At 48.7% G+C, this 23,447-nt stretch overlaps 1 protein-coding gene across 1 annotated transcript; it reads right to left on the reverse strand.

Annotated features, from left to right (window-relative positions):
* Positions 1–2,940: 2,940 nt before the first annotated feature.
* On the reverse strand, positions 2,941–8,779 carry LOC123091244 (probable sucrose-phosphate synthase 5). The gene is made up of 10 exons (XM_044512688.1): positions 8,371–8,779; positions 8,180–8,269; positions 6,440–6,714; positions 6,264–6,327; positions 5,181–6,179; positions 4,905–5,081; positions 4,772–4,825; positions 3,763–4,683; positions 3,553–3,680; positions 2,941–3,441 (listed from the first exon to the last, which is right to left on the reverse strand). The coding sequence occupies exons 1-10, from the start codon at positions 8,584–8,586 to the stop codon at positions 3,183–3,185; spliced, it is 3,183 nt and encodes a 1,060-aa protein (XP_044368623.1). The 5' UTR covers positions 8,587–8,779; the 3' UTR covers positions 2,941–3,182.
* Between the last annotated feature and the right edge of the window lie 14,668 nt (positions 8,780–23,447).

The raw sequence follows: 23,447 nt of genomic DNA on the forward strand, positions 1-23,447 counted from the left end.
AAAGTTATTATTTATTTCCTTATATCATCATAAATGTTTATTATTCATGCTAGAATTGTATTAACCGGAAACATAATACGTTGTGTGAATATATAGACAAACATAGTGTCACTAGTATGCCTCTACTTGACTAGCTCGTTAATCAAAGATGGTTATGTTTCCTAACCATAGACATAAGTTGTCATTTGATTAACATGATCACATCATTAGAAGAATGATGTGATTGACTTGACCCTTTCCGTTAGCTTAGCACTTGATCGTTTAGTGTGTTGCTATAGCTTTCTTCATGACTTATACATGTTCCTATAACTATGAGATTATGCAACTCCCATTTACCGGAGGATCACTTTGTGTGCTACCAAACATCACAACGTAACTGGGTGATTATAAAGGAGCTCTACAGGTGTCTCCAAAGGTACATGTTGAGTTGGCGTATTTCGAGATTAGGATTTATCACTTCGATTGTCGGAGAGGTATCTCTGGGCCCTCTCGGTAATGCACATCACTATAAGCCTTGCAAGCAATGTGACTAATGAGTTAGTTGCGGGATGATGCATTACATAACGAGTAAAGAGACTTGCCGGTAACGAGATTGAACTAGGTATTGAGATACCGACGATCAAATCTCGGGCAAGTAACATACCGATGACAAAGGGAACAACTTATGTTGTTATGCGGTTTGACCGATAAAGATCTTCATAGAATACGTAGGAGCCAATATGAGCATCCAGGTTCCGCTATTGCTTATTGCCCGGAAACATGTCTCGGTCATGTCTACATAGTTCTCGAACCCGTAGGGTCCGCACGCTTAAAGTTAGACGATGGTTATATTATGAGTTTATGTATTTTGATGTGTTCGGAGTCCCGGATATGATCACAGACATGACGAGGAGTCTCGAAATGGTCGAGACATGAAGATTGATATATCGGACGACTATATTCGGACACCAGAATAGTTCCGGGGGTTATTGGATGTATACCGGAGTACCGGGGGGTTATCGAACCCCCCCCCCCGGGGGGGGGGGGGGTTAGTGGGCCTTATGGGCCCTAAGTGGAGAAGAGGAGGGGCGGCCATGGCTGCCGCGCGCCCCCTCCTCCCTAGTCCGAATAGGACAAGGAGAGGCCCCCCCTTCCTTCCTCTCCTCTCTCCCTTCCTTCCCCTCTCCTACTTGGACTAGGAAAGGAGGGAGTCCTACTCCTGGTGGGAGTAGAACTCCTCCCTGGTGCGCCTCCTCCTGGCCGGTCGCCCCCTCCCCCTTGATCCTTTATATACGGGGGTAGGGGGGCACCTCTAGACACAACAATTGATCATTGATCTCTTAGCCGTGTGCGGTGCCCCCCTCCACCATAATCCACCTCAATAATATCGTAGCGATGCTTAGGCGAAGCCCTGCGTCGGTAGAACATCATCATCGTCACCACGCCGTCGTGCTGATGGAACTCTCCCTCGACACTCGGCTGGATCGGAGTTTGAGGGACGTTATCGAGCTGTACGTGTGCAAGAACTCGGAGGTGCCGTGCTTTCGGTGCTTGATCGGTCGGGCCGTGAAGATGTACGACTACATCAACCGCGTTGTGCTAACGCTTCCGTTTTCGGTCTACGAGGGTACGTGGACACACTCTCCCCTCTCGTTGCTATGCATCACCATGATCTTGCGTGTGCGTGAGTTTTTTTTTGAAATTACTACGTTACCCAACAATTGTACCACCGGATCCAACACGTGCTCGGACCAGACCCACGCTAGTAGAACCATGTAATGGCTGGATTGGAGCCATGTCCACACCTTCGTGCAGATCAATTTGCCACTCGCACTCGTCGTGCAGCCTTAGCAGCATCCTATGACATCCAGACTTCTGCTTGCAGCTGATGGTGGAGTCGAGGACCTCGAAGGCCGCGAAGATGGTTAACACCACCACTGCATCGCACACGACCTCAAAGGACACGCTAAGAACTCAAACCAGCACATGAGACCACTAGGAGCGTCGCCAACCACCACATCATGTATGTTTAGTGTTAGATTAGAATTCAAGATAACTTTTTATCCTCCAAATCTTATATACAACCATATATACTAACCTCTGGCCTCCTTGGTCCATAGGATATAGGAATATTATAGAAATAGAAAAATTATAGAAAAAGAGATGGCACACATCTGAATTGGTATAGGGAAAGAGATGTCATTTGATGCATAGGAAAGAAATTTTTCATTGAGTCTATGCTACTATTTTTTTTTTGAAATGTGAAGCATTGGTTCCTATCCTCCTACGTAAAAAATAGAAATCCATGCCTGCAAACCAGATGACTTTAAAGGACTTTTCCTAAAAAAGCTTATAGAATTCCTATGGTTTATCCGTTGCAAAAGAAAACCCTATGATTTATATAGGGTAGAAAGATCATAGGTGAAATTCTTGCAAACCAAAGGAGGCCATGGATGATCCGGAAAATCTGGCTCAGGAGGTTCGGTTGGGGGCTTCATCCTTTTTTTTGAGCATCAGTACAGACACAAGCGCTCATATACACGCGTATACACTCACCCTTATGACACACATACGCACACCCTACCCCTATGAGCACCTCCGAGAGACTGAGCCGGCATATCATCTTGAGATTTATGAAGCCACCGTAGGCGCCTCGTCGTCGACGGGAACGTCTTCTCCCACTGAAAGCGCATCGCCGGAAATCCTGAAATAAATTCAGAAATAGTGCGAGCACCAGGATTTGAACCCTGGTAGGTTGGGGATACCACTGTCCACCTAACCATCTCAACCACAGGTTGATTCGCGGTTGGGGGTTTCATCCTATCGCCGAGACATGCATCACGTATGTTTAGTGATAGATTAGAGTTCGAGATAATTTTTTATCCTCCAATGCAATATCCAACAAATTTCACAGACTTGTCTCGTATCATATCCGAGTAAAATTCCATAAAAAAAGCATCATTTTCACATGCAATTTCTTTCTTGCGTTCATTTATAAAGTGTATATATATGTACAACAGACCTCTGGGAGGCATGCTAAGACATAAAAAATTATTAGCCACATGTTTGCTCATGCTTGCACATCCATAAAATTGTATACCTTGTATGAAAATTCTGCAGTCCTGTTCCTGCCAAAATTACAGGCCAGAATTACGTAGGAGCTGTGGACAATGGGGCAGAGGATGGTCTCTCGCATAGTCACATCACATGGCATTGAGAAGGTCAGAGACAGCCTGGCCTTCGGCGATCGTGATGATGTTCGGGGAGTCCATGGCCACGACGTCCTGCGTGGCGTACCCGTCCTCGCCGCGGACGAGCTGCTCGCTGCCGCGGGAGACCATCCCCGGCAGGATCACCGTCTTGTGCAGCCCCGGCAGGAGCTTCTCGCGGTCGGTGTCTCCGGTCTCGCCGACGAGCACCGCCACCTTGGCGAGATCGATGCCCCACTGTATCGACAGGTACCTGCACATCCATCCAGAAATTGGTCGGTCAGAGACGGAAATGTTCAGACACTAAACCATCTGACATGAACGAGAGTTTGATTGATCTGAAATGAATCTCCATCTTCTTCACCTCAACGCGCGTGGGCGGGAAGCGGAGAGAGGGATGACGTTGAGGCGCGTGCACGCGCGCGTGTAGACGAGGTTGCACCGGAACCCGCGCATCCGCAGCGCCTGCCTGATCGAATCCACCTTCTTCACCTGCAAAAAAGGCTCATCAGAAGCGTGCCCACGGCGGAGGACACGAAACCACGCCGGTCTACTCTGGCAGTGCTCTGCTAACCTTGGACGCGTCGGTGGCGGCGTAGGCGTGGCAGTGCACGGAGCCAGCGGACACGTCGACGGCGAGGTCGGACGCCTGCGCGTCGTCGGCCTTCCCGAGCCTCGGCACGACGGTTTTCACGTGGTCGCCGGGCCACCGGAACGCCACGTGGCCGGAGTACTCCTCGTCGGCCGTCAGCTCCTTCCACGGGTAGCATATCTCCGCGCCGCTGCTGCAAATGAGCGCGTCGAAGCCGGCCGGGTCGGCGCCGCAGGCCTTGAGCGTCTCCGCGGTCTCGGGGATGGTCATGCCGGTCGAGAGCACGTACCCCTGCCGCCCTCCCGCGCCGTCACTGGCGGACATCGCCGCGTCGATGGCTTTCTTCAGTTGCTCGACGTCGGGCTTGCCGTCATCGCCGTAGCAGTCGACGGCGACGACAAGGAGCCTCTGCCTCCTTCCCGGCGCGAAGCCCAACGCCCTGCCGGAGCCCTCGCGCCTGTCGGCCGCCGGGCGGCGGCGTAGGGCGTCCATGATCAGCGCGGCCGAGTCCCCGGCATTGAGGTCGTTGGAGGCGTCCACGGAGATTTGGAGCGAGAGGCCACGGAGTGAGTCCGAGAGGGAGTCGTCACCGCCCATGCTCGCCGAGGCAGACGGGACGCCAGGGACGCGGAGCCGCTGGTGCGGCGACGGGTGGTCGCAGTAGGCGGCGACGTGGGAGAGGTAGAGGCGGCAGTGGTGCGGCCACGAGAAGCGGTGGATGTTGCGCAGGCCGTTGCGTCGGCTCTCCAGCCACTGCCCCTTGTCGGCCAGCAGGCTGAGCAGCGCGCCGGTGATCGCCTCGGCGGAGTGCGGGTCCACCAGCAGGCCGTTGTGAAGCGCCTTGAGGATGTCCACCGGCCCGCCGTTCTTGGTTGCCACCACGGGCAGACCATAAGCAGCGGCCTGCCACAGACCAGAAAATTCTCATTCCAAATCAGTTTGCAAATGATCTTATTCTGACAAAAATATTTATAATGGATCTTGTTCTTACCTCGATGATTGTGAGGCCGAACGGCTCTACAAGAGCTGGGTTGATGAACACTCCCTGCGAATTGAACATGTCAGATTTTTGGGGATCGTGGAGGGGGAATATGATGGGGACTTTTCAAATTTTGTACTACTACCTTGGTCTTGGCGGCGAGGCGGTAGATGTGAGGCACGTCCGTCTGCTTGTGGTGCTTGGGATAAGCCACCTGGCCATAGAGGTCGTAGCGGTCGATGAGCTTCAGCACCGCCGTGAGCACCGTGCCGCCACCGCCGGCCATATCGTCGATGTCATCTCTGTTCCCCAGTATCAGCGTCTGCATCCAATTCCATCGCAGAGAATCAAACAAGTGAATTCGCTCCGTCGTTTCGATCACAATAAAATGTAGTGTAAATTATAATAGAGTGTAGGTTACCAGGTTGGCGAGCTCCCGGAGCTTTCGGCTCTCGCCGTACGCCTTGAGTAGCGTGGTGATATTCTTCTTGGGGTCCGGCCGCGACAGCGCCAGGATCATCGGCTTGTGCGGGTTCGTGAAGAACCTCAGAACCTCTGACCAAATGGGAGGCAGAGCCTTCTTGGCCTTGGCGGGGTCGATGAGCAGCTGGAGGTCGGCGCCATCCCCGTCGGCGGTGTCCTGGGTGTCGACGAAGCTGAAGTCCATGCCGGGCGGGATGACCGCCATGCGCGGCATGTAGCGGCCGAGGCTGCTGACGCCGCGGCGCTGGCGCACGCGGAGCTTCCGCTCCACCATGAGGTCGAAGCCGTCGTAGAGGCCCCACTGCTCCTCGATCTCCTGCTTGGTGCTGGTGACCACCATCTCCGCCGTGTCCAGCCCGGTCTCCTCCGCCTCGATCCGCCGCGCGATCTTGTACGTGCCCTGGATCTCGGGCCCGTGCATGCGCCCCAGCTTGAGCAGCTGCTCCAGCTTGTTCCGCCCCAGCGAGTGGCCCGTCATCACCATCGGCACGTTCAGCGCGCTGGCGAGGTTCGCCGCCACCTCCGCCGCGTCCGCGTAGTGCCCGTGGATCACGTACGGCCACACCGGCGCCGCCAGCGCCGTCGCCGGGGCGTCGCTGGGCGGTGGCTGGAGCTGCTCGCCCAGCGCGCGCGCCACGTTGGTGACGTGCGAGAGCGCGCGGTCCACGAACTCGGGGATGTGCGGCCAGAGCTCCTCCTTGGGAATGTACTGGTCGCGTGGCCCGCAGGGCAGCCGCACGATGTACGCCCCGGCTCCCCCGCACTCGTCGCCGTCGTCGTCGTCGGCGCCGCCCGAGGACAGGCGCTCGAGCATCTCCAGGGGCTCGCCGTAGGTCCAGTCGACGTCGGGGCAGGAGATCTGCCGCGTCAGGAGGTCCACGCGGTGCACCCCCGCCGTCGCCGCCAGCGCCCGGGCCAGCTCCACCACGTACTTCACCTGCCCATGCCAAGAAAGAAAAATAAAGGAGAAGTCAGCGCTAGTCCACGAGACGTGTCAACGTTTGGACGGGGCTTGACCGACCTGGCCTCCGGTGTCGGAGTCTCGCCCGAGCTCCATGTTCTCTCCACGCACGAGCCCATGGATGCTGAAGAATTCGAACAAAAAATATGGCATGATCAGCGGCAAGATTCGTGTCAATTTCATCATCAAGAACTCCAGGTCACTCGGTTGTGTGTGTGTGTGTGTGTGTGTGTCACCTGATGAGGACGATGTAGAGGTTTCTGTTCTTGCTCTGCTCGTCCTCGTCGTCCGAGACGAGCCGCACCTCGGAGTTGATCCTCGCCAACCGGGTGCGCTGCTGCGGCTGCTGCTCGTGCTCGTCGGCGGACAGGTGCGCAGCGGTGCCGTCCGGCTTGGGGACGGTCTCCTTCTCGCCCTCCGAGAGCTCGGAGAGGTCCTCGGCGGCCTCCAAGCTGCCCAGCTCTTGCTCTTGCTTCCTCCGAGCCACCTCCAGCGAGTAATGCCTCTCCACCTACACATCCGTCCAGAAAGTGTAGTTCATCGATCGCTTCCGCAGTATTTTGAACTAAAACAGACTCACTTATTTCCGGACGGAGACAGTAACATCTGAACTTAAAATTCAGAGTTGACGTCTTTTTCTACCACCAATGCCCGTTTGGAACAAATCAGTTGGTCGGAAAGTGAGAAAGACCCACTGTCTCTCCATATTGATACAAGAGCTAGCGTCGTGGTGAGCTGGGAATACAATTTCTTCTCTGAATTTTTGCAACCGGAAATTCTCTTTGGATTTCCTGTTACCATGTTCGATGTTACAATACCGGGTTTCTTGATTGGAGATGGAACAGCGGCTGGTGAAGCTTGGCCCAGTTTTGGGGATTTCTCCTATGTCTAGGGAGTATCTCTAACATGAGTAGAAGTCCTCTTCTGCTCCCGAGCTCAGGGATGAACAGTAAAATCAAAAAAGAAAAATTCTCAACTTTTTTGTGCCAAACTTTGTGAAATGTTTCTATGCTTGAGAAATTCCATCACAAAATGACATTGGTTGAAGTCATGGCAAAAGAAAAAACAACACTCCAAAATGCTTTTAAAAATAGCATTTTTAGAGCATCAATTTTGTTATTTTTGCCACGATTTTCACGAATTTTTTTTCATGATAATTTTCCGCACACAAGGCATTTATCAAAGTTTACTACAATTTTTTGGATTTTTTTCTTCTGATTTTACTGTTCATCCATGAGCGTTTGAGCTCACGAGCATATACTCCATGTCCCAACACGTGCAACTAGTTTCCTTTCCTTTTGACATTCGCTGGTACAAAACGAGACATCAAAGTGTGGATTGGATGTAATTTTCCTTTTTTTCTGTAAGAGCGTGCTTGTAAATACTTGTGGTACTTAATACTCCACAAAAAGAAGTAAGTGTACCTGTTTTCTAAAAGAGTAAATGTACATGTTGCAACTGGCAAGAGGGTGTGCCTATGCGCAGTGGGCCCAGTTTGTTGGGAAGATAGGAAGTGTCATAATTTTCTGAAACAGATTGCAAACAATACGTGTGGTCGTGGAGACCTGTGCTGTTTATGCAACAAAATGTGAAATTTACTCTCATTTCTCCCCAGAGCGGTACAAACTAGGGTAAAGCCAGAAAGCAGTGCTCACTACCTCCCATGATGGAAGTCATGGGCCAAAGGCAACCCCACAGTAATAAAACTCGAGACGAGACTAAAAGTGACCCAGCCCAGTAATTTACTATAAACTCGCGGACAATTAAGGTAGACCTCCCGAGTGCCCTATGGGCCAAGCTAAGCAGGCCGCCGACATTGAACACGAGGTTTGGTTTTTCCGTTTGAAGCAAAAGGGAAACCCGATGGCGAGCGGAAGGAAAAGCAGGGCACGTGAAGGCCCATATGCACGCGTGCTCCGCCCACGGACGGCATCGCTGTCCATGGCGCACGGCGGCCGGAACAGAGCAGACCGTACCTGCTTCTTCTGCCTGGCGACGTTCCAGATCCTCCAGCACAGGTTCTCCAGCCGGTTGTTCCGCTCCTGGCTGTTCCGCATCGCCACCACCTGCAATCATCAACCCCTCTTGTTCATCAGCCATCATCAAGCAAGCACGATCGCTTGATTAAGCTGGACTGGGCGGCCATGGTTGGTCGATGTTTACTCACCTTTGTCCATGTCTTGTGGAGGGCCTGGTCGTCGAAGCTCCGGACGACCTCCTCCACGAAGTACCTGGTGGGGTTGTAGGCGGCGCTGGACTCCTCCGACGCGAGCGCCGGCGCCGGCTCCAGCGGCGGCAGCGACACCCCTTGCACGCGCAGCTTCGACCCGGCGTCGAGGATCGCCTCCAGGTACCCGTTGATCCACTCGTTCCCCACCGCCATGTCAGCCTCCCTCGAGCTAGCTAGCTACTCTGCTGCCCCTTCACTGAAAATCCCAGCCTGACAACGATCGGCTTATATACGTGTGCGCCCGGGCGCTCGTGTGGCGCGCTTTCACGGCGTCGAGGTGTGGTGCAGGGGAAAGATGGACAGGGAGGAAGCCCGGTGCTATATCCTCCAACTGAGCAGCATATTTCCTTTCGGTGCTTTTCTTGAACCATGCTAGTTATATATGTATTTCGCTTTGTTTTTGTGATGCGAGAATATTTTCATTTTTTTTTGTACGCGTTAAGTGATGGCTGTGGGATTCTACGGCGGTTATGCGTCGATCTATCTCGTTGGAGCGATGGGAGGAGAGGAATAAAGCGAAAAGAAAAAGAGGAGATATATGCCTCTGCCTAGTGGCTGGGTATGATATGGCCCGGCGAGTGGCGACCGCGATGGCGTCTGCGCAACGCTGCGTGCATGCCGTTGGCACACGTATCGACGACGCAATATGCCTGAGCATATGCCTTTCTGTTCTGCTTTGCCGATATCGTTCCACCTAGTTTTTTTTTTGGGGGGTTTTGTTCCATGTTTTGGTCGACAAGTTGTACCGGCCACCTGGACGGTTGTACGATCTTTTCACAAGTCGGCGTATCCTTTTGTTTGTTTGGCGGGAGAAGCTGCCAGTTCTGTGTGATGCGTGTCCGGAGGGCGATTAATTAATTACAGTCTCTCGTTTGTGCTAAGCGGCAATGTTATTGTTGGTTTGAAAGCGATGTGGTGTGTACTGTCATGGCGCCACAGTAGATAGATTCCCAGGACCAGGAGAGACTGTTATGTGATGGCTGACACATGAGCCAAGGCGCTGTCAACCGTAGGTTCGACACCTTGATTGTTGTTAATCATACAGAAGAAAACTTCTAGTCTATACGAAAGACAAGCCCTGACAGGTGACAACATATGGAGTCCACTGGCTCCCAAAACAGGCCAATCCAATCCATTGGAAGAGAATTCTGCAATCCGTGGACACAGAGTATTTGCCTCTTGCCAACTTCTCTCCTCTGCCCCCCTTCGCCTATTTTGAATTCCTCCCTCCCGCCTTTGTCAATATTAATCATGGATTCGGGTATCTGTGCATAACTGCATATCCAACTCCCGCGATGAAAGAATACAAAAGGTCAACCTAAATGGCTAGATCAGAGATGGATGGCACAGAAGCATTGGCAAGTTTCAAAACTTACAAATCATTATGTGTCGCCTATCTCCAATCCGACGGCTCGATTCGATTATGCCTATTCTTTCATAATAAACATTGTTCCTATCGTAGTTGACCCCGTTGGGCAAGGGTTTGGAGGACCATTTTTAGCCATGTTTTCTTCGCGGGGTTTGAAGGATCACTTTTACCCATGGTTTTTTCGTGGGTGGTACCCACAAACCCATGGGTTGGGCATGGATTCATACTTGCTCCATGGATACTTGTTTGCATACACATCCAACAAGCGAGGCCCACATGACATATAACAATTTGGCTTACCCCTTTCATCTATGGGTGATGACCCTTTTGGGTCTCTTTGCGCACCAGGAGCTGCTCCTTGGGCTAAGCCAAGAGGGAATTTTCTCCTAAATAATATTTTAGAAAATTTCAGAACCATTTGAAATCTTCCAAAAATTTCCCTATATAGACATTAAACTTTTTCAGATATTTTATATCTTTCCGGAATTCCTGAAAAGCTTCTAGAACCATTCAGAACACTTCTGGATCCATCTGAAACTCTTTCGGTGCTCATTCTCTCAAACTTTAGTTCTCATCTTAATTACTATCCATTAAGTGTGTGACCCTTCAAGTTTGAAAATACGCGAAATGATGCCAAACACTTTCCAGTCAATAGTTAACAGTGGGATTTGGACGCCCTTAATAACTCCCGCATATTCCAGAAGTACTCAGCGAACCATTTATTTACGAATACCATTCTCTTGGCTTCACGATATGTTACAAAACCTGAACTGAGATATTACTGGTCCTCGTGATCAACACTTTGATCACTGTACCAGTTAAGTCCTCGCAATGATTTGTGGGAGCGCCACCGCTTGTTGCACCCGAGGCCGCACCCCTATCATCCAATTTAGATCTGACAACAAAATACATATATTAGTGCAACCAACACTGAAAGGAACCCTGAAGAATCTTAAGCAGAGTGAACGTCTGCATAGAAACATTTCAAACACACATGCACAACTGTGTCTTTGATTTAAAAAGAACAACCCATAGGAGCGCTGGCCACGTCACTGGTCGCGCGCTCCCGAGCCGCATGCTCCGTCTAGAGCTTGGCGCGGGGCGCCGCCTCGTAGGCCACAAGACCCGAGTCGCTCGCCTCATAGGTCTCCAGGGGGCGATTGCTGTCGGTTCTATATCTGGCATATCTCATAGTAGGGGTCATAAGCTAGGCGTCTTGGTGCGATGGTAACATGGACACAGGGTTTTACCCAGGTTCGAGCTCTCTCGAAGAGATAATACCCTACATCCTGCTTTTGATTGTACTCATATGGGGGGATAGTACAGAGTACATGTATCTACCACGAGATTGTTCTAATGAATATAAGTTGATCTATTGGCTAGCCTTGCCTCGATTTATATAACACACCGGAGACCTAGAATTTTTAGGAGAGTCCTTGGCTTGAGCGCCAAGTCTTGTGGAGTCTTCCTTGTATGCGGCATGGGCTGCCTAAAGTGGTCCATTAGTGAATTGCCATGGGGGTCCTCGGCCAAATCCAGCTGGTCGAGAGACGACGTGGTGAGTACCCCCTAGTCCAGGACACCATCAGTAGCCCCATGAACCGGTCTTCAAGTTGGGGACGCTCCTCGATTCTTCCGAACTGTTCTTCATCTTCGGTCGTCGGTCTTGAAAACTGGTTTAACAAATCTTCTTATCTTTGATCTTGAGGATCGCCGAAATGAATCCGAAGAGTTTACAGGTCGGGTATCCGAGGAGCCCCTTTAAGTTCTAGGACTTTATCAATGCCTTGTTATTTTTTACGCCACACCTTGGGTTTGAAATTGTTCCCGTGCGGCGGTGTCCTCTTGCATCCGAGCTCCAACACCGGACTGCATTTGAGGTATCTTTTGCAGCCGAGCACCAAGGCCGGACTGTATCCGAGATCCAACGCTCGACTATATCTGAGGTGTCATATATCACCTTTGCTTGAAAAAGTTCGAAGGAGGTTATCCGAGCTTAACGCTCAAAAGTTCTCTATGGAGCCAGCCGCTTGCAGCCGAGCTTTATGCCGGACTGCTTCCGAGGTGATGCACCACCTCGGGCTCGGGCTGATTGTTTGCAGATTTTATTTCCGATTGATGCAATTTATTTACTGACGAGATATATAGCCAGTAGCCCTCAAGGTGTGTGTCGACCTAAAATCCGAGATGCATATTAGAGGAAATAGTGATCGGCGGACGAGTCCTTGAGAGAGGGTTTTGAGAAGTCACTGTAATATATTAGCTTGATACCGAATAAGTCCCAGATGGTCCCTATTGTTGTCCGAAGATGCGTTTGCCCATAGTTCGATAATGCCGAACACTAGGCACTTTGAATTTTCTGCATTGAATAGGCAATGCAATAGCCCCTGAGCCACTGGTCGGGTGGCAACACTAGATCAGGGGATCGATGTGCCCTTTAATATTTGTAAAGATAAGCCCGAAGCCAGTAGCCCCCGAGCCTTAATGTGGGCATGGGTGGCCGAATTAAGGATCGATATCTGGAGTAAAATCATAAATTATGTCTAATGATTCTATGTATCCAAGTACTCTACATCATTAATGCTCGGATCTGTATTGTACAAAACTTTGTTGACGGACCATCGACTTCAACCTCCTGGGCTAGTAGCCTAGGAGTGTTTGTCCTACTTTATAAAGCCTTTATAAGGGCTAAGATTTACGACAAACAAGGCAATCCGGCCATATAGTTTTATAAACAACGGTACACGGAGAGATATGTTATATTACTATTAACGTAAGAAACATCTTCCAAAGAAAATAGTCCTGCTATTGGTTCCTTTCTTTGGTTTGTCATGTTGACCACGATCATGAAACCTCACCTCCGGTCAATGTGGGAGAATAATATTGAGGATTTAGTTCGGGGAAAGTTCCCGAACTCTATGGTCTAATGATCCAAAAATTTCACTTCCGTCGTTGCCGACCAATTATATCCTTTAAGATGGCTAGCTTTCGGCTTCACCCAGTCTGAGGTACTAACTCGGATGAGCTGGTAGTAACAATCACAAAGGTTCTCCCTTTACCGCCTAGCTGAACAATCGGGAACGTAGGGGTAAGCACAGGAGCCAGGCAACCCAACTTGGTCAAAATCTTAAGTCAAATTGATGCATATTTATGGCTTTATAATGATAATTATGGAAGGCAGCACTTGTATAATGAATACAAATGCAGATGATATATGTTTATTTTGACTCTGTTACGACCGTTTATCATTTGAAAGTGGCCCATCGTCAGCTTCCACCCCTTTGTAGATGCTAGGCGGGGTGTTTCTACAATAACAAAACAACCATTAGCCGATGTCTCGGTGCCCGGAGGCGGTTGTGTTAGCAGAAACAAGGCAATCAGATATGTAGGCTTTATAACTCTCACTTAGTCATAGGAGCTTAAAGTTGGGAGGCCAGTTACTAGCCTCCGGTTGGTGTTCGGCGTCAGCGGAGGTCAAGCCGTTAACACTTTGGCCAATGTTATGAACGGCCCATCATTTAACATGGGGTGACATCCATCGATCTTATAGTTTGACATAGTCATCGGACCGATCACTTTACGCGCATTGTGACCGTCAGTTTTCGGCTTTCACCACTAAGGTGCTTAACCATTCGAGTGGGAAGCACAGTCGCAGTGGTTCCCCCTTTGCACACCGAGTTGAACAAAGTGGAACGTAGGGGGCAAGCACGGGAGCCGGGCAATCCAACTATTGACCGAAGACACAATTCAAAACCGATGCATATAAAGCAATGTCCGAGAATGCTTTACCGAGGACTCTATGGGGTACCTTGGTTTTGGTGGGTTCGGCTGTAGTCTCAGCCTCCCGTTAATATTGCCAATGCTTTAAAGGCGTCTGGCATTGCACTGCTCGGGAACTAGTCCCGATGCGGCGTGTGATTTGTCAACCCCGAGGTGTAGTTCGGCGGGAAAGATGCCAAGCTGTGGGTCAAAAAAGATCTCCAGAGCTGAATTATTATGCAGGGCACCTTGGTCATGAGGATGTCCCGCTTCCTGAAAGAAAAACATACAAATTGCTAAAAAGTGCCATAAGCTCCAAAATCCAAAAACTTACGTAAAAGCTTGATGTCCGGACTAAATCAAGATTTTTGATGCCAATCTGAAAATTGGACTTAAAAAAAATTGTGCTTCTGTCATGCTTTGACACATCCGATCTCTAGACATCAAGTAGGCCAGCCTTCAGCTTCAACCTCCTTATCCCGAAGGCGGAGTGCTTCTCAAAGGCCAGTTTGACGAACGGAACTCGAGCGGCTTTAGAGAGAGACCAGGCCATCTGGCTATTTACCGTATACTCAAGTCGAAAAAGGAGTGATAGAAAAAGACTTTGCAATGACTTAGAAGAAAACACTTATTATAAAATGGCTCATATAAATTTTAAGAGCCCCTAGTTAAAATGGGTAAAGGGAGTTTTTTTAACAAACAATGTATGTGAGCATGGTTGAACCGAACACAAATTAAAAATTTAAAACTTTGAGCATCAAAGCGACTTAGCTGGTTAATGTGTTCGGCATTGTTGATGAGGTCCGAGCTCATGACGCGATGGAGACGTAGTCCTCGGGCTGGCCGAGGTCCCAACCCCCAAGCCCGAGGTGACCAAGCGAGGAGTTCGGCTTGACGAAGTGGCGACACAGCAAGGTCGATGTGGCGAGGCGAATCCACCAGTCTAGCTAATCGTGACAAAGCTGGTCTGCTGGTGGCGCGGAAGTCCCTGAAGTAGATTGATGACGAAGCTCCCGTTCTAGCCGAGGTGATAGAGATGGTTTGCGGAGCAAACACCAGAGCCCGTCAGCCGATGTGTCCAAAACAGGTCGGCGACATGGACATCAGTTTTAAGAGACGACGGTGCAACGATGCCAACGCAAGGCGGGCTTGCCGAGGTGATGGCATATTTTGGTCGATGCAGGGGGAGCGACAATGTCAGCTCACCGAGGTGACGTAGGCAAAGTAGATTTCCTGCTCACATATAAATAGAACCAGAAACAATAATAATAACAATAATAATGAGAAAAAACTTTGCATAATTAACTTGTGTAAATATATTAGTTAAAGATGTATTAGCCTGAGTGGTGACACGAGCGGTGGAGTGATCCAACGACGTCGTCGTTTCTGGTCCGAACCCGCAGGGTGTCGGCTCAGGGCACGAACGATGCCAATACAATATATTGACAAACCACAAACTCGCCACATCATTGGGGCCATAAATCACCTGTGTACAGAAGATAACACTGGCCGAAGTAATAATTCTCAAGAGAGAAGAAAAAGGTATTAAAATAATTCAGAGGTACCCCTAGTAGTAAAACGAGGCGGCTGAATGGAAGATAGACAATGCAAAAAATTTGACATAAAGGTTGTCCGACTACAGATGAAATATCCGAACAGAGACCTTGGGAGGAGTTCTTCAATAAGTGCACTGATATGTCTCCAATGTATCTATAATTTTTATCGTTCCATGCTATTATATTATCTGTTTTGGATGCTTAATAGACATTTATATGCTATTTTATATTATTTTTGGGACTAACCTATTAACCGAGGGCCCAGTGCCAGATTCTGTTTTATGTGTGCCTATTTCAGAGTTTCGCAGAAAAGGAATACCAAATGGAGTCCAAACGGAATGAAACCTTCGCGATGATCTTTCTTGGACCAAAAGCAAACCAGGAGACTTGGAGATGAAGTCGGAGACGCAACGAGGCAGCCACGAGGCAGGAGGGCGCTCCCCCTACCTCGTGGGCCCCTTGCCCCTGACCTAGTTCTTTTGCCTATATATATTCTTATACCCTAAAAACATCCAGGAGAGCCACGAAACCACTTTTCCACCGTTGCAACCTTCTGTACCCGTGAGATCCCATCTAGGGACCTTTTCCAGCGTCCTGCCAGAGGGGGATTCGATCATGGAGAGCTTCTACATCAACACCATTACCTCTCCGATGAAGCGTGAGTAGTTTACCATAGACCTTCGGGTCCATAGTTATTAGCTAGATGGCTTCTTCTCTCTCTTTGATTCTCAATACCATGTTCTCCTCGATGTTCTTGGAGATCTATTTGATGTAATATTCTTTTGCGGTGTGTTTGCCAAAATCCGATGAATTGTGGATCTATGATCAGATTATCTATGAATATTATTTGGTTCTTCTCTGAATTCTTATATGCATGATTTGATATCTTTGCAAGTCTCTTCGAATTATCGGTTTAGTTTGGCCTACTAGATTGATCTTACTTGCAATGGGATAAGTACTTAGCTTTGGGTTCAATCTTGCGGTGTCCTTTTCCAGTGACAGTAGGGGCAGCCAGGCACATATTTTATTGTTGCATCGAGGATAAAAAGATGGGGTTTTCATCATATTGCTTGAGTTAATTCCTCTACATCATGTCATCTTACTTAATGTGTTACTCCGTTGTTTATGAACTTAATACTCTAGATGCATGCTAGATAGTGGTCGATGTGTGGAGTAATAATAGTAGATGCAGGCAGGAGTCAGTCTACTTGACACGGATGTGATGCCTATGTTCATGATCATTGCCTTAGATATCGTCATAACTATGCGTTTTTTTATCAATTGCACGACAGTAATTTGTTCACCCACCGTAATATTTGCTATCTTGAGGGAAGCCACTAGTGAAACCTATGGCCCCGGGTCTCTTTTCCATTATATTGGATCTCCTTTTCATATTATTTAATCTCATTTACATCTTACTAGTTCCGATCTATAAACCAAAACTACCAAAACTATTTACTTTACCGTTTATCTATCTCTATCAGATCTCACTTTTGCAAGTGACCGTGAAGGGATTGACAACCCCTTTATCGCGTTGGGTGCAAGTTGTTGATTGTTTGTGCATGTATTTGGTGACTTGTGTGTTGTCTCCTACTGGATTGATACCTTGGTTCTCAAAACTGAGAGAAATACTTATGCTACTTTGCTGCATCACCCTTTCCTCTTCAAGGGAAAACCAACACTAGCTCAAGAGGTAGCAATAAGGATTTCTAGCACCGTTGCCGGGGAGATCTATGTCAAGTCAAGCCATACCAAGTACCCATCATAAATTCTTGTCCCTTGCATTACATTATTCGCCATTCGCCTCTTGTTTTCCTCTCCCCCACTTCTAAAACTATTTCCAAAATCCTTTGCCTTTTCTTCGCCCCTCTTCCGTTCGTCTCTTTTCGCTTGCTTCTTGTGTGCTCGTGTCTTAGATCGCTTGATTCACCTTCATGAATAGTCCTCCTATCATTGTCAGTACTCCCAATAATGAAGTCCTCAATTTTAAACAAAGGAAGGGAGAAAATCTAAAAGATGCTTGGTATAGAATGTGCAATGCTCAAAATAAATCTACTAGAAAGCAATCTACTTCTGTTCTTCTCCGCAATTTTTATGTAGGCATTACTCCTTGGAATATATATGTTCTTGACACCATTATTGGAGGGAATTTCTTGGGAACCATACTTTTGATTCTTATAATGCCATGATAGATTTGTTAGGCCCACCACCTCTTTTGGTCAATGGAACTATTTTAACCTTGGAACATGTGATGCAAAGACTTGATATTATTGAGAATAAAATTACTACTGTAGAGTTAATCGAAAATTTGGATAACAAGATTCATAATCAAATTACTCAATATGGATCTAAGGTAGGAGTTACTCTAAAGAATCTTAGAGAAAAGGAACCCATAGGTAATGAAAAGATAGACCAAGATTCTACTAGAATTGATAAACTCAAAGATATTATTACCAACATGGGTTCCGCTTTTTTTATCATTAAAAATACCTCGAATCCTCCTCCTGCCAAAGTTGCCAAGTTTATTTACGTTCCTAAGAATAAGGGTGAATCTTCTATTAAGGAAATTGAAGATCTCAAATCAATAACTGTTCACCCCAATCTTTTCGATATTATTAAGGAACCTTTTGCCACAAATGAATTAATCGACTTCTTTCCAAGGATTTTAATCATTTATAAAACCAAATAGTCTCCTAAGGGTTATACGTTTTCAATTGAAGAATTGCATACCAAAGATGGCAATACCTAGATCTATTCGCGTTTTTATGCCTAGTAAGGGCGTTAAAGGATAGCGCTTCTTGGGAGGCAACCCAATTTTATTTTTGTTCTTTGCTTTTTGCTCCTGTTTAGTAATAAATAATTCATATCGACTCTGGTTAGATGTGGTTTTAAGTTTTAATTAGTGTTTGTGCCAAGTAGAACCTTTGGGAAGACTTGGGTGAAAGTTGATTTGATCTTGCTGAAAAACAGAAACTTTTGCGCTCACAAGATTATTTGTCATTTTTAACAGAAGAGTGATTTTGAGTTGATTATTTGTGCGGAAGATTAATAGATAAATTCCTCATGTCCACCAATTTCTTTCAGAATTTTTGGAGTTACAAAAGTATTCGAGAGTTATAGATTATTACAGACTGTTCTGTTTTTGAAGATTCTGTTTTTCGCGTGTTGTTTGCGATGAATCTATGGGTAGTATCGGTGGGTATGAACCATGGAGAAGTTGGAATACAGTAGATATTACACCAATATAAATAAAGAAAGATTTTTCAATAGTACCTTAAAGTGGTGATTTATTTTCTTATACTAACGAAGCTCATGAGATTTTCTGCGAGTTTTGTGTTGTGAAATTTTCAAGTTTTGGGTAAGGATTTGATGGACTATGGAATAAGGAGTGGTAAGAGCCTAAGCTTTGGGAAGCCCAAGGCAACCCAAGGTAATATTCAAGGAAAACCAAAAGCCTAATCTTGGGGATGCCCCGGAAGGCATCCCCTCTTTCGTCTTCGTCTATCGGTAACTTTACTTGAGGCTATATTTTTATTCTCCACATGATATGTGTTTTGCTGGCAGCGTCTTGTATGATTTGAGTCTTTGATTTTTATTTTACCACAATCATCCTTGCTGTACACACCTTTTGGGAGAGACACACATGAATCATGATTTATTAGAATACTCTATGCGCTTCACTTATATCTTTTGAGCTAGGCAATATTGCTCTAGTGCTTCACTTATATCTTTTTAGAGCACGACGATGGCTTTATTTTATAGAAATTGTTGAACTCTCATGCTTCACTTATATTATTTTGGGAGTCTTTTAGAACAACATGGTAATTTTCTTGGGTTATAAAACTAGTCCTAATATGATGGGCATCCACGATGTATATAATAAAAACTTTCATATAAAGTGCATTGACTACTATGAGAAGTTTGATTACTTATGATTGTTTTGAGATATGAAGATGGTGATATTAGAGTCATGCTAGTGGAGTAATTGTGAATTTGATAAATACTTGTGTTGAGGTTTGTGAGTCCCGTAGCATGCACGTATGGTAACCGTTGTGTAACAAATCTGAAGCATGAGGTATCTCTTTGATTGTCATCCTTTGGGTGGAGGTCGGGATCACGCGATGCTTAACTCCTACCAATCCTTCCCCTAGGAGCATGTGCTTAGTGCTTGGTTTTGATGACTTGTAGATTTTTGCAATAAGTATGTGAGTTCTTTATGACTAATGGTTGAGTCCATGGATTATACGCACTCTCACCCTTCCACCATTGCTACACTACAAAAAAAGACACATTCATGACATTTTGGGCCGAACGAATTTTTTTCCTGTCATACTTATGACACTTCTATGACGATAATTGTGACAAAACCTGATATCATCATAGATGTGGTGGGCTCCTACTTCTATGACAAAAAATCATGACAGAAAATGGGCTTTTCGTCCTGGGCGGGCCGCAGACGCAGCTGCATGACATTCTTTGGGCCGTCCATGACGAAAAAAAAAACCGTGGTAGAAGCGAGGGCGAGGAAAATATCGGGGTGTTCCCGGTTACGGTGGGTGGTTGGGGCCGAGCGATGCACGGAGGTTTGCGCGTTTCTATCATAGTACATGCACACGCGCGGGTGCGAGGCGTTGGGCTCTAACTGAACCCGAGCGAGGCGTTCGCCTACTGAACCTGAGCGATTGCGTTGCAGGCTACGCGTTACTAAACCCGAGCAATCGATCAATGGTTGTTAACTGAACCCGAGCGATTGCACTCTAGGCTACGCGTTACTGAACCCGATCAAGCGACTCCTTCGCTGCTGCTGCTAACTGAAGCCGATCGATGCTGCCTCTGGATGAACAGTGAGTGTTGCTGGGGGTTTGGATGAACAGTTCCCGGTGGGGGTGGATGAACAGGACCCCGTGGTGTTGCCTCTGGATGAACATGACCCCGATCGATCGAGCCAGTTGGGGCTGGATGAATAGGACCCTATGGAGGGCTGGATGAATAGGACGACCCCGTGGAGGGCTGGTTGAACAGTAGACGGTGGAGGGATGGATGAAAAGTAGCTCGTGGAGGGGTGGTTGAACAGGACCCCATGGAGAGGGCTGGTTGAACAGTAGCCGGTGGAGTAGCGCACGGTGGAGGCTGGATGAACAGGAACCCGTGGATGAACAGTCGCATGTGGAGGCTGGAGGAGGTCGACGGTGGATGAACAGTAGCCCGTGGAGGCTGGAGGAGGTCGACGGTGGAGATGAACAATATCCCGCGGAGTCCCGTTTTGCGGTATGCCACACCCCTCCCAATGAACGGGACCCCCATTTCGACCGTAGCGCTCCAACACAAGTCCGTTTCCTTCGTTCTACGGTACGCCACACCCCTCCCGATCAACAGGACCCCGTTTCGACCATAGGAGGACCAACACAAGTCCGTTTCCTCTGTTTTGCGATACGCCAGACCCCTCCCGATGAATAGGGTCCCGTTTCGAATGTGGTCGGTCGAATACAAGGCCGTTTCCTCCGTTATGCGGTACGCCAGGCCTCGTTTCCATCGGCTGTTCCGTCCAAGCCCTCCCGATGAACACGATGACGCATTCCGTTCCGACCCAGCCGGTTGGCTCCCCATGAACACGACACTTCCGTTGCCTCCCCATGAACATGACGACAACGCAGTTTCACCGTTTTGACCCAGCCATGTACATGAGCCCTGGCCGTACGTATGCGCAAGTAGGCGTTCGAGACCCCGCCCGTATGTACGTACATGGCCGTATTTTATTTCTTGCACACTGGCCGCTGTACGTACGTGTACATGCTACGTGTGCGCCTCTAGTACGACACATGCGCGCCTCTACATCGACCAGTATGTATGTACACGTTCGTGACCAGAATGACAATGCTATGTACGCTTCAACTAGGTGGGTCCCGACTGTCAGTCACTTCCTTGCATGCGAAGATGTAGTTGGTGGGTCCCAGCAGACAGGGGGGCGAATCGTTTTTTTTGCCCGGACGCACTTCCTTGCGTGCGAAGATGTAGCTGGTGGATCCCAGCAGTCAGGGGGGAAACATTTTTTCGCGAAATACGGTGGCCCGCCCGGTGGGTCCCTGCTATCAGGTGCAGGAATAATTATTTTGCACGTAATAATAAGGAGGCACTTCCTTGCGGCCGCCGTGGACCCAGCTATCAGCATCTCCACGTACAGTACTCTTTCGATGGAAGTCGTTCCTTGAGCATGTTGACCACGCCGCGCCGAGAGCACCAGGGTGGTGGACGACGGCGAGGCCTAGGAAGGGGACGACGCGGAGCCAGGAAAGACGCGACAATGGAAGCCCGCACGGAGAGGAGTACGAGGGTTCACTGGTTCGGCTGCGGTGTGAGGCTGCCGTCGCCGCAGGGCCTGGCCAGCGATGGGAATAGTAGGGGGCGGTGAGGCCTCCGCGGCAGCACAGCCGGCCACGGGAGGCAGGAGCATGCGGCACGACCGGCACTGCTTTGGGCGGCTGGAGCAAGAAGACCAGAGGTTGAAGAAGCACTACGGCCATTGGATGGACATCGTACGATCACTGGAGCTAGAATCATTCATATTGACTAAGTTGACAAAGCCCTCCGTCCCAGTCAACTTAGTAGGCCCACAAGTCAGCCTCCCACCAAGGTGGGTCCTAGCTAGCAGGGGAGTATTCCTTTTTTTGTGCGAAATAAGGAGGCTCTTTCGGTGGGTCTGACTTGACAGCGGGGGAACGTTTTTTTTCGTGAAATACGGTGGCCCGTCCGGTGGGTCCCAGCAGTCAGGGGGGAAACATTTTTTTCATGAACCATACGATGGGTCCATGATGTCAGGTGGAGGAATAATTATTTTCCGCATAATAAGGAGGCACTTCCTTGCGGCTGCCGTGGACCCAGTTGTCAGCCTCTCCACGTACAGTACTCTTCCGATGGAAGTCGGTCGTTGACCACATTGACCACGCTGCGCCGAGAGCACCACGGCGGTGGACGACGGCGAGGCCTAGGAAGGGGACGACGCGGAGCCGGGGAAGACGCGGCAGTGGATGCCCACGCGGAGAGGAGTACGTGGGTTCACTGGTTCGGCTGCGGTGTGAGCTGCCATCGCCGCAGAATAACAGGGGGTGTGGGTGAGTGGAGGGATGGCCTGGCCAGCGGTGGGAGTAGTATGGGGGCGGTGAGGCCTCCGTGGTAGCACAGTCGGCCACGGGAGGCAGGAGCAGGCGGCATGGCCGGTGCTGCTTTGGGCGGCTGGAGCAAGAAGACCAGAGGATGAAGAAGCACTACGGCCGTTGGATGGACATCGTACGGCCACTGGAGCTAGAATCGTGCATATTGACTAAGTTGACGAAGCCCTCCATCCCCATCAACTTAGTAGGACCACTATACTGGGTCCCAGCTAGCAGGGGGAGTATTCATTTTTTTGTGCGTAATATGTAGGCACTTCCTTGCGTGCGAAGATATAACTGGTGGGTCCGAGCTGTCAGCGGCAGTAATGATTTTTTCGCGAAATACAGAGGCCCTTTCGATGGGTCCCAGATATCAGGTGGAGGAATGATTATTTTGCGTGTAATAAGGAGGCATTTCCTTGAGTGTGGCCGTGGACCCAGCTATCAGCCTGTCCACGTACATTCCACTTCAGATGCATGTCGGTCGTTGACCACGTTGACCACACCGCGTCGAGAGCACCAGGGCGGTGGACGACGGCGAGGCCTAGGAAGGGAGCGATACGGAGCCAGCGAAGACTCGGCAGTTGTTTCCCACGCACAGGGGAGTACGACTGTACGAGGGTTTACTGGTTCGTCTACCATCGCCGGAGAATAACAACAGGTGTGGTTGAGTAGAGGGATGGCTAGGCCAGCAATGGGAGTATGGTGGGGCGGTGAGGCCTGTGCGGTAGCACAACCGACCACGGGGAGGAGGGAGCAGGCAGTCCCGCCGGCGCTTGTTTGAGCGGCTGGAGCAGGAAGAGCAGAGATTGAAGAAGCACGACGGTCGTTGGATGGACATCCAACAGTCACTGCTTGTGCGTCAACGTTTTTTAGAAAAGCCTCAAATCTGTGGAAAACAACATATAGGCCATTTGCCATTATTTCTAATAATTTACAGCCCATTTGCCAACTCTTACTGTTTTTTGGAGCCCATATTCTTTTTGTTAGCATTACAGCCGATATTGTGGCCACGGTTAAAAAGTCATACGAAATTTTGCATATGTCGGTGCGGTCTGAACTGTTTTTAATCCTGAAATTTCGAGTCACATTCAAACTGATTTTAAAAATAAATGTATATCAATATAAAATCCAATAAATTGTCCATGCATAAAAATAAATGCAATTTAAAATCTCGAAATG

The sequence above is a fragment of the Triticum aestivum genome, chromosome 4B (genome assembly GCF_018294505.1).
Source record: "Triticum aestivum cultivar Chinese Spring chromosome 4B, IWGSC CS RefSeq v2.1, whole genome shotgun sequence".
Taxonomy (NCBI): Eukaryota; Viridiplantae; Streptophyta; class Magnoliopsida; order Poales; family Poaceae; genus Triticum; species Triticum aestivum.

What these genes read in the sequence shown, in the direction of transcription:
- LOC123091244 (XM_044512688.1), bottom strand. Translation starts at nt 8,586, where the DNA reads ATGGCGGTGGGGAACGAGTGGATCAACGGGTACCTGGAGGCGATCCTC. An exon ending in TCGCCAGGCAGAAGAAGCAG is followed by an intron (nt 6,715 to 8,179) that starts GTACGGTCTGCT and finishes ACGGATGTGTAG; the next exon opens with GTGGAGAGGCATTACTCGCT. An exon ending in TCCGGGAGCTCGCCAACCTG is followed by an intron (nt 5,082 to 5,180) that starts GTAACCTACACT and finishes AATTGGATGCAG; the next exon opens with ACGCTGATACTGGGGAACAG.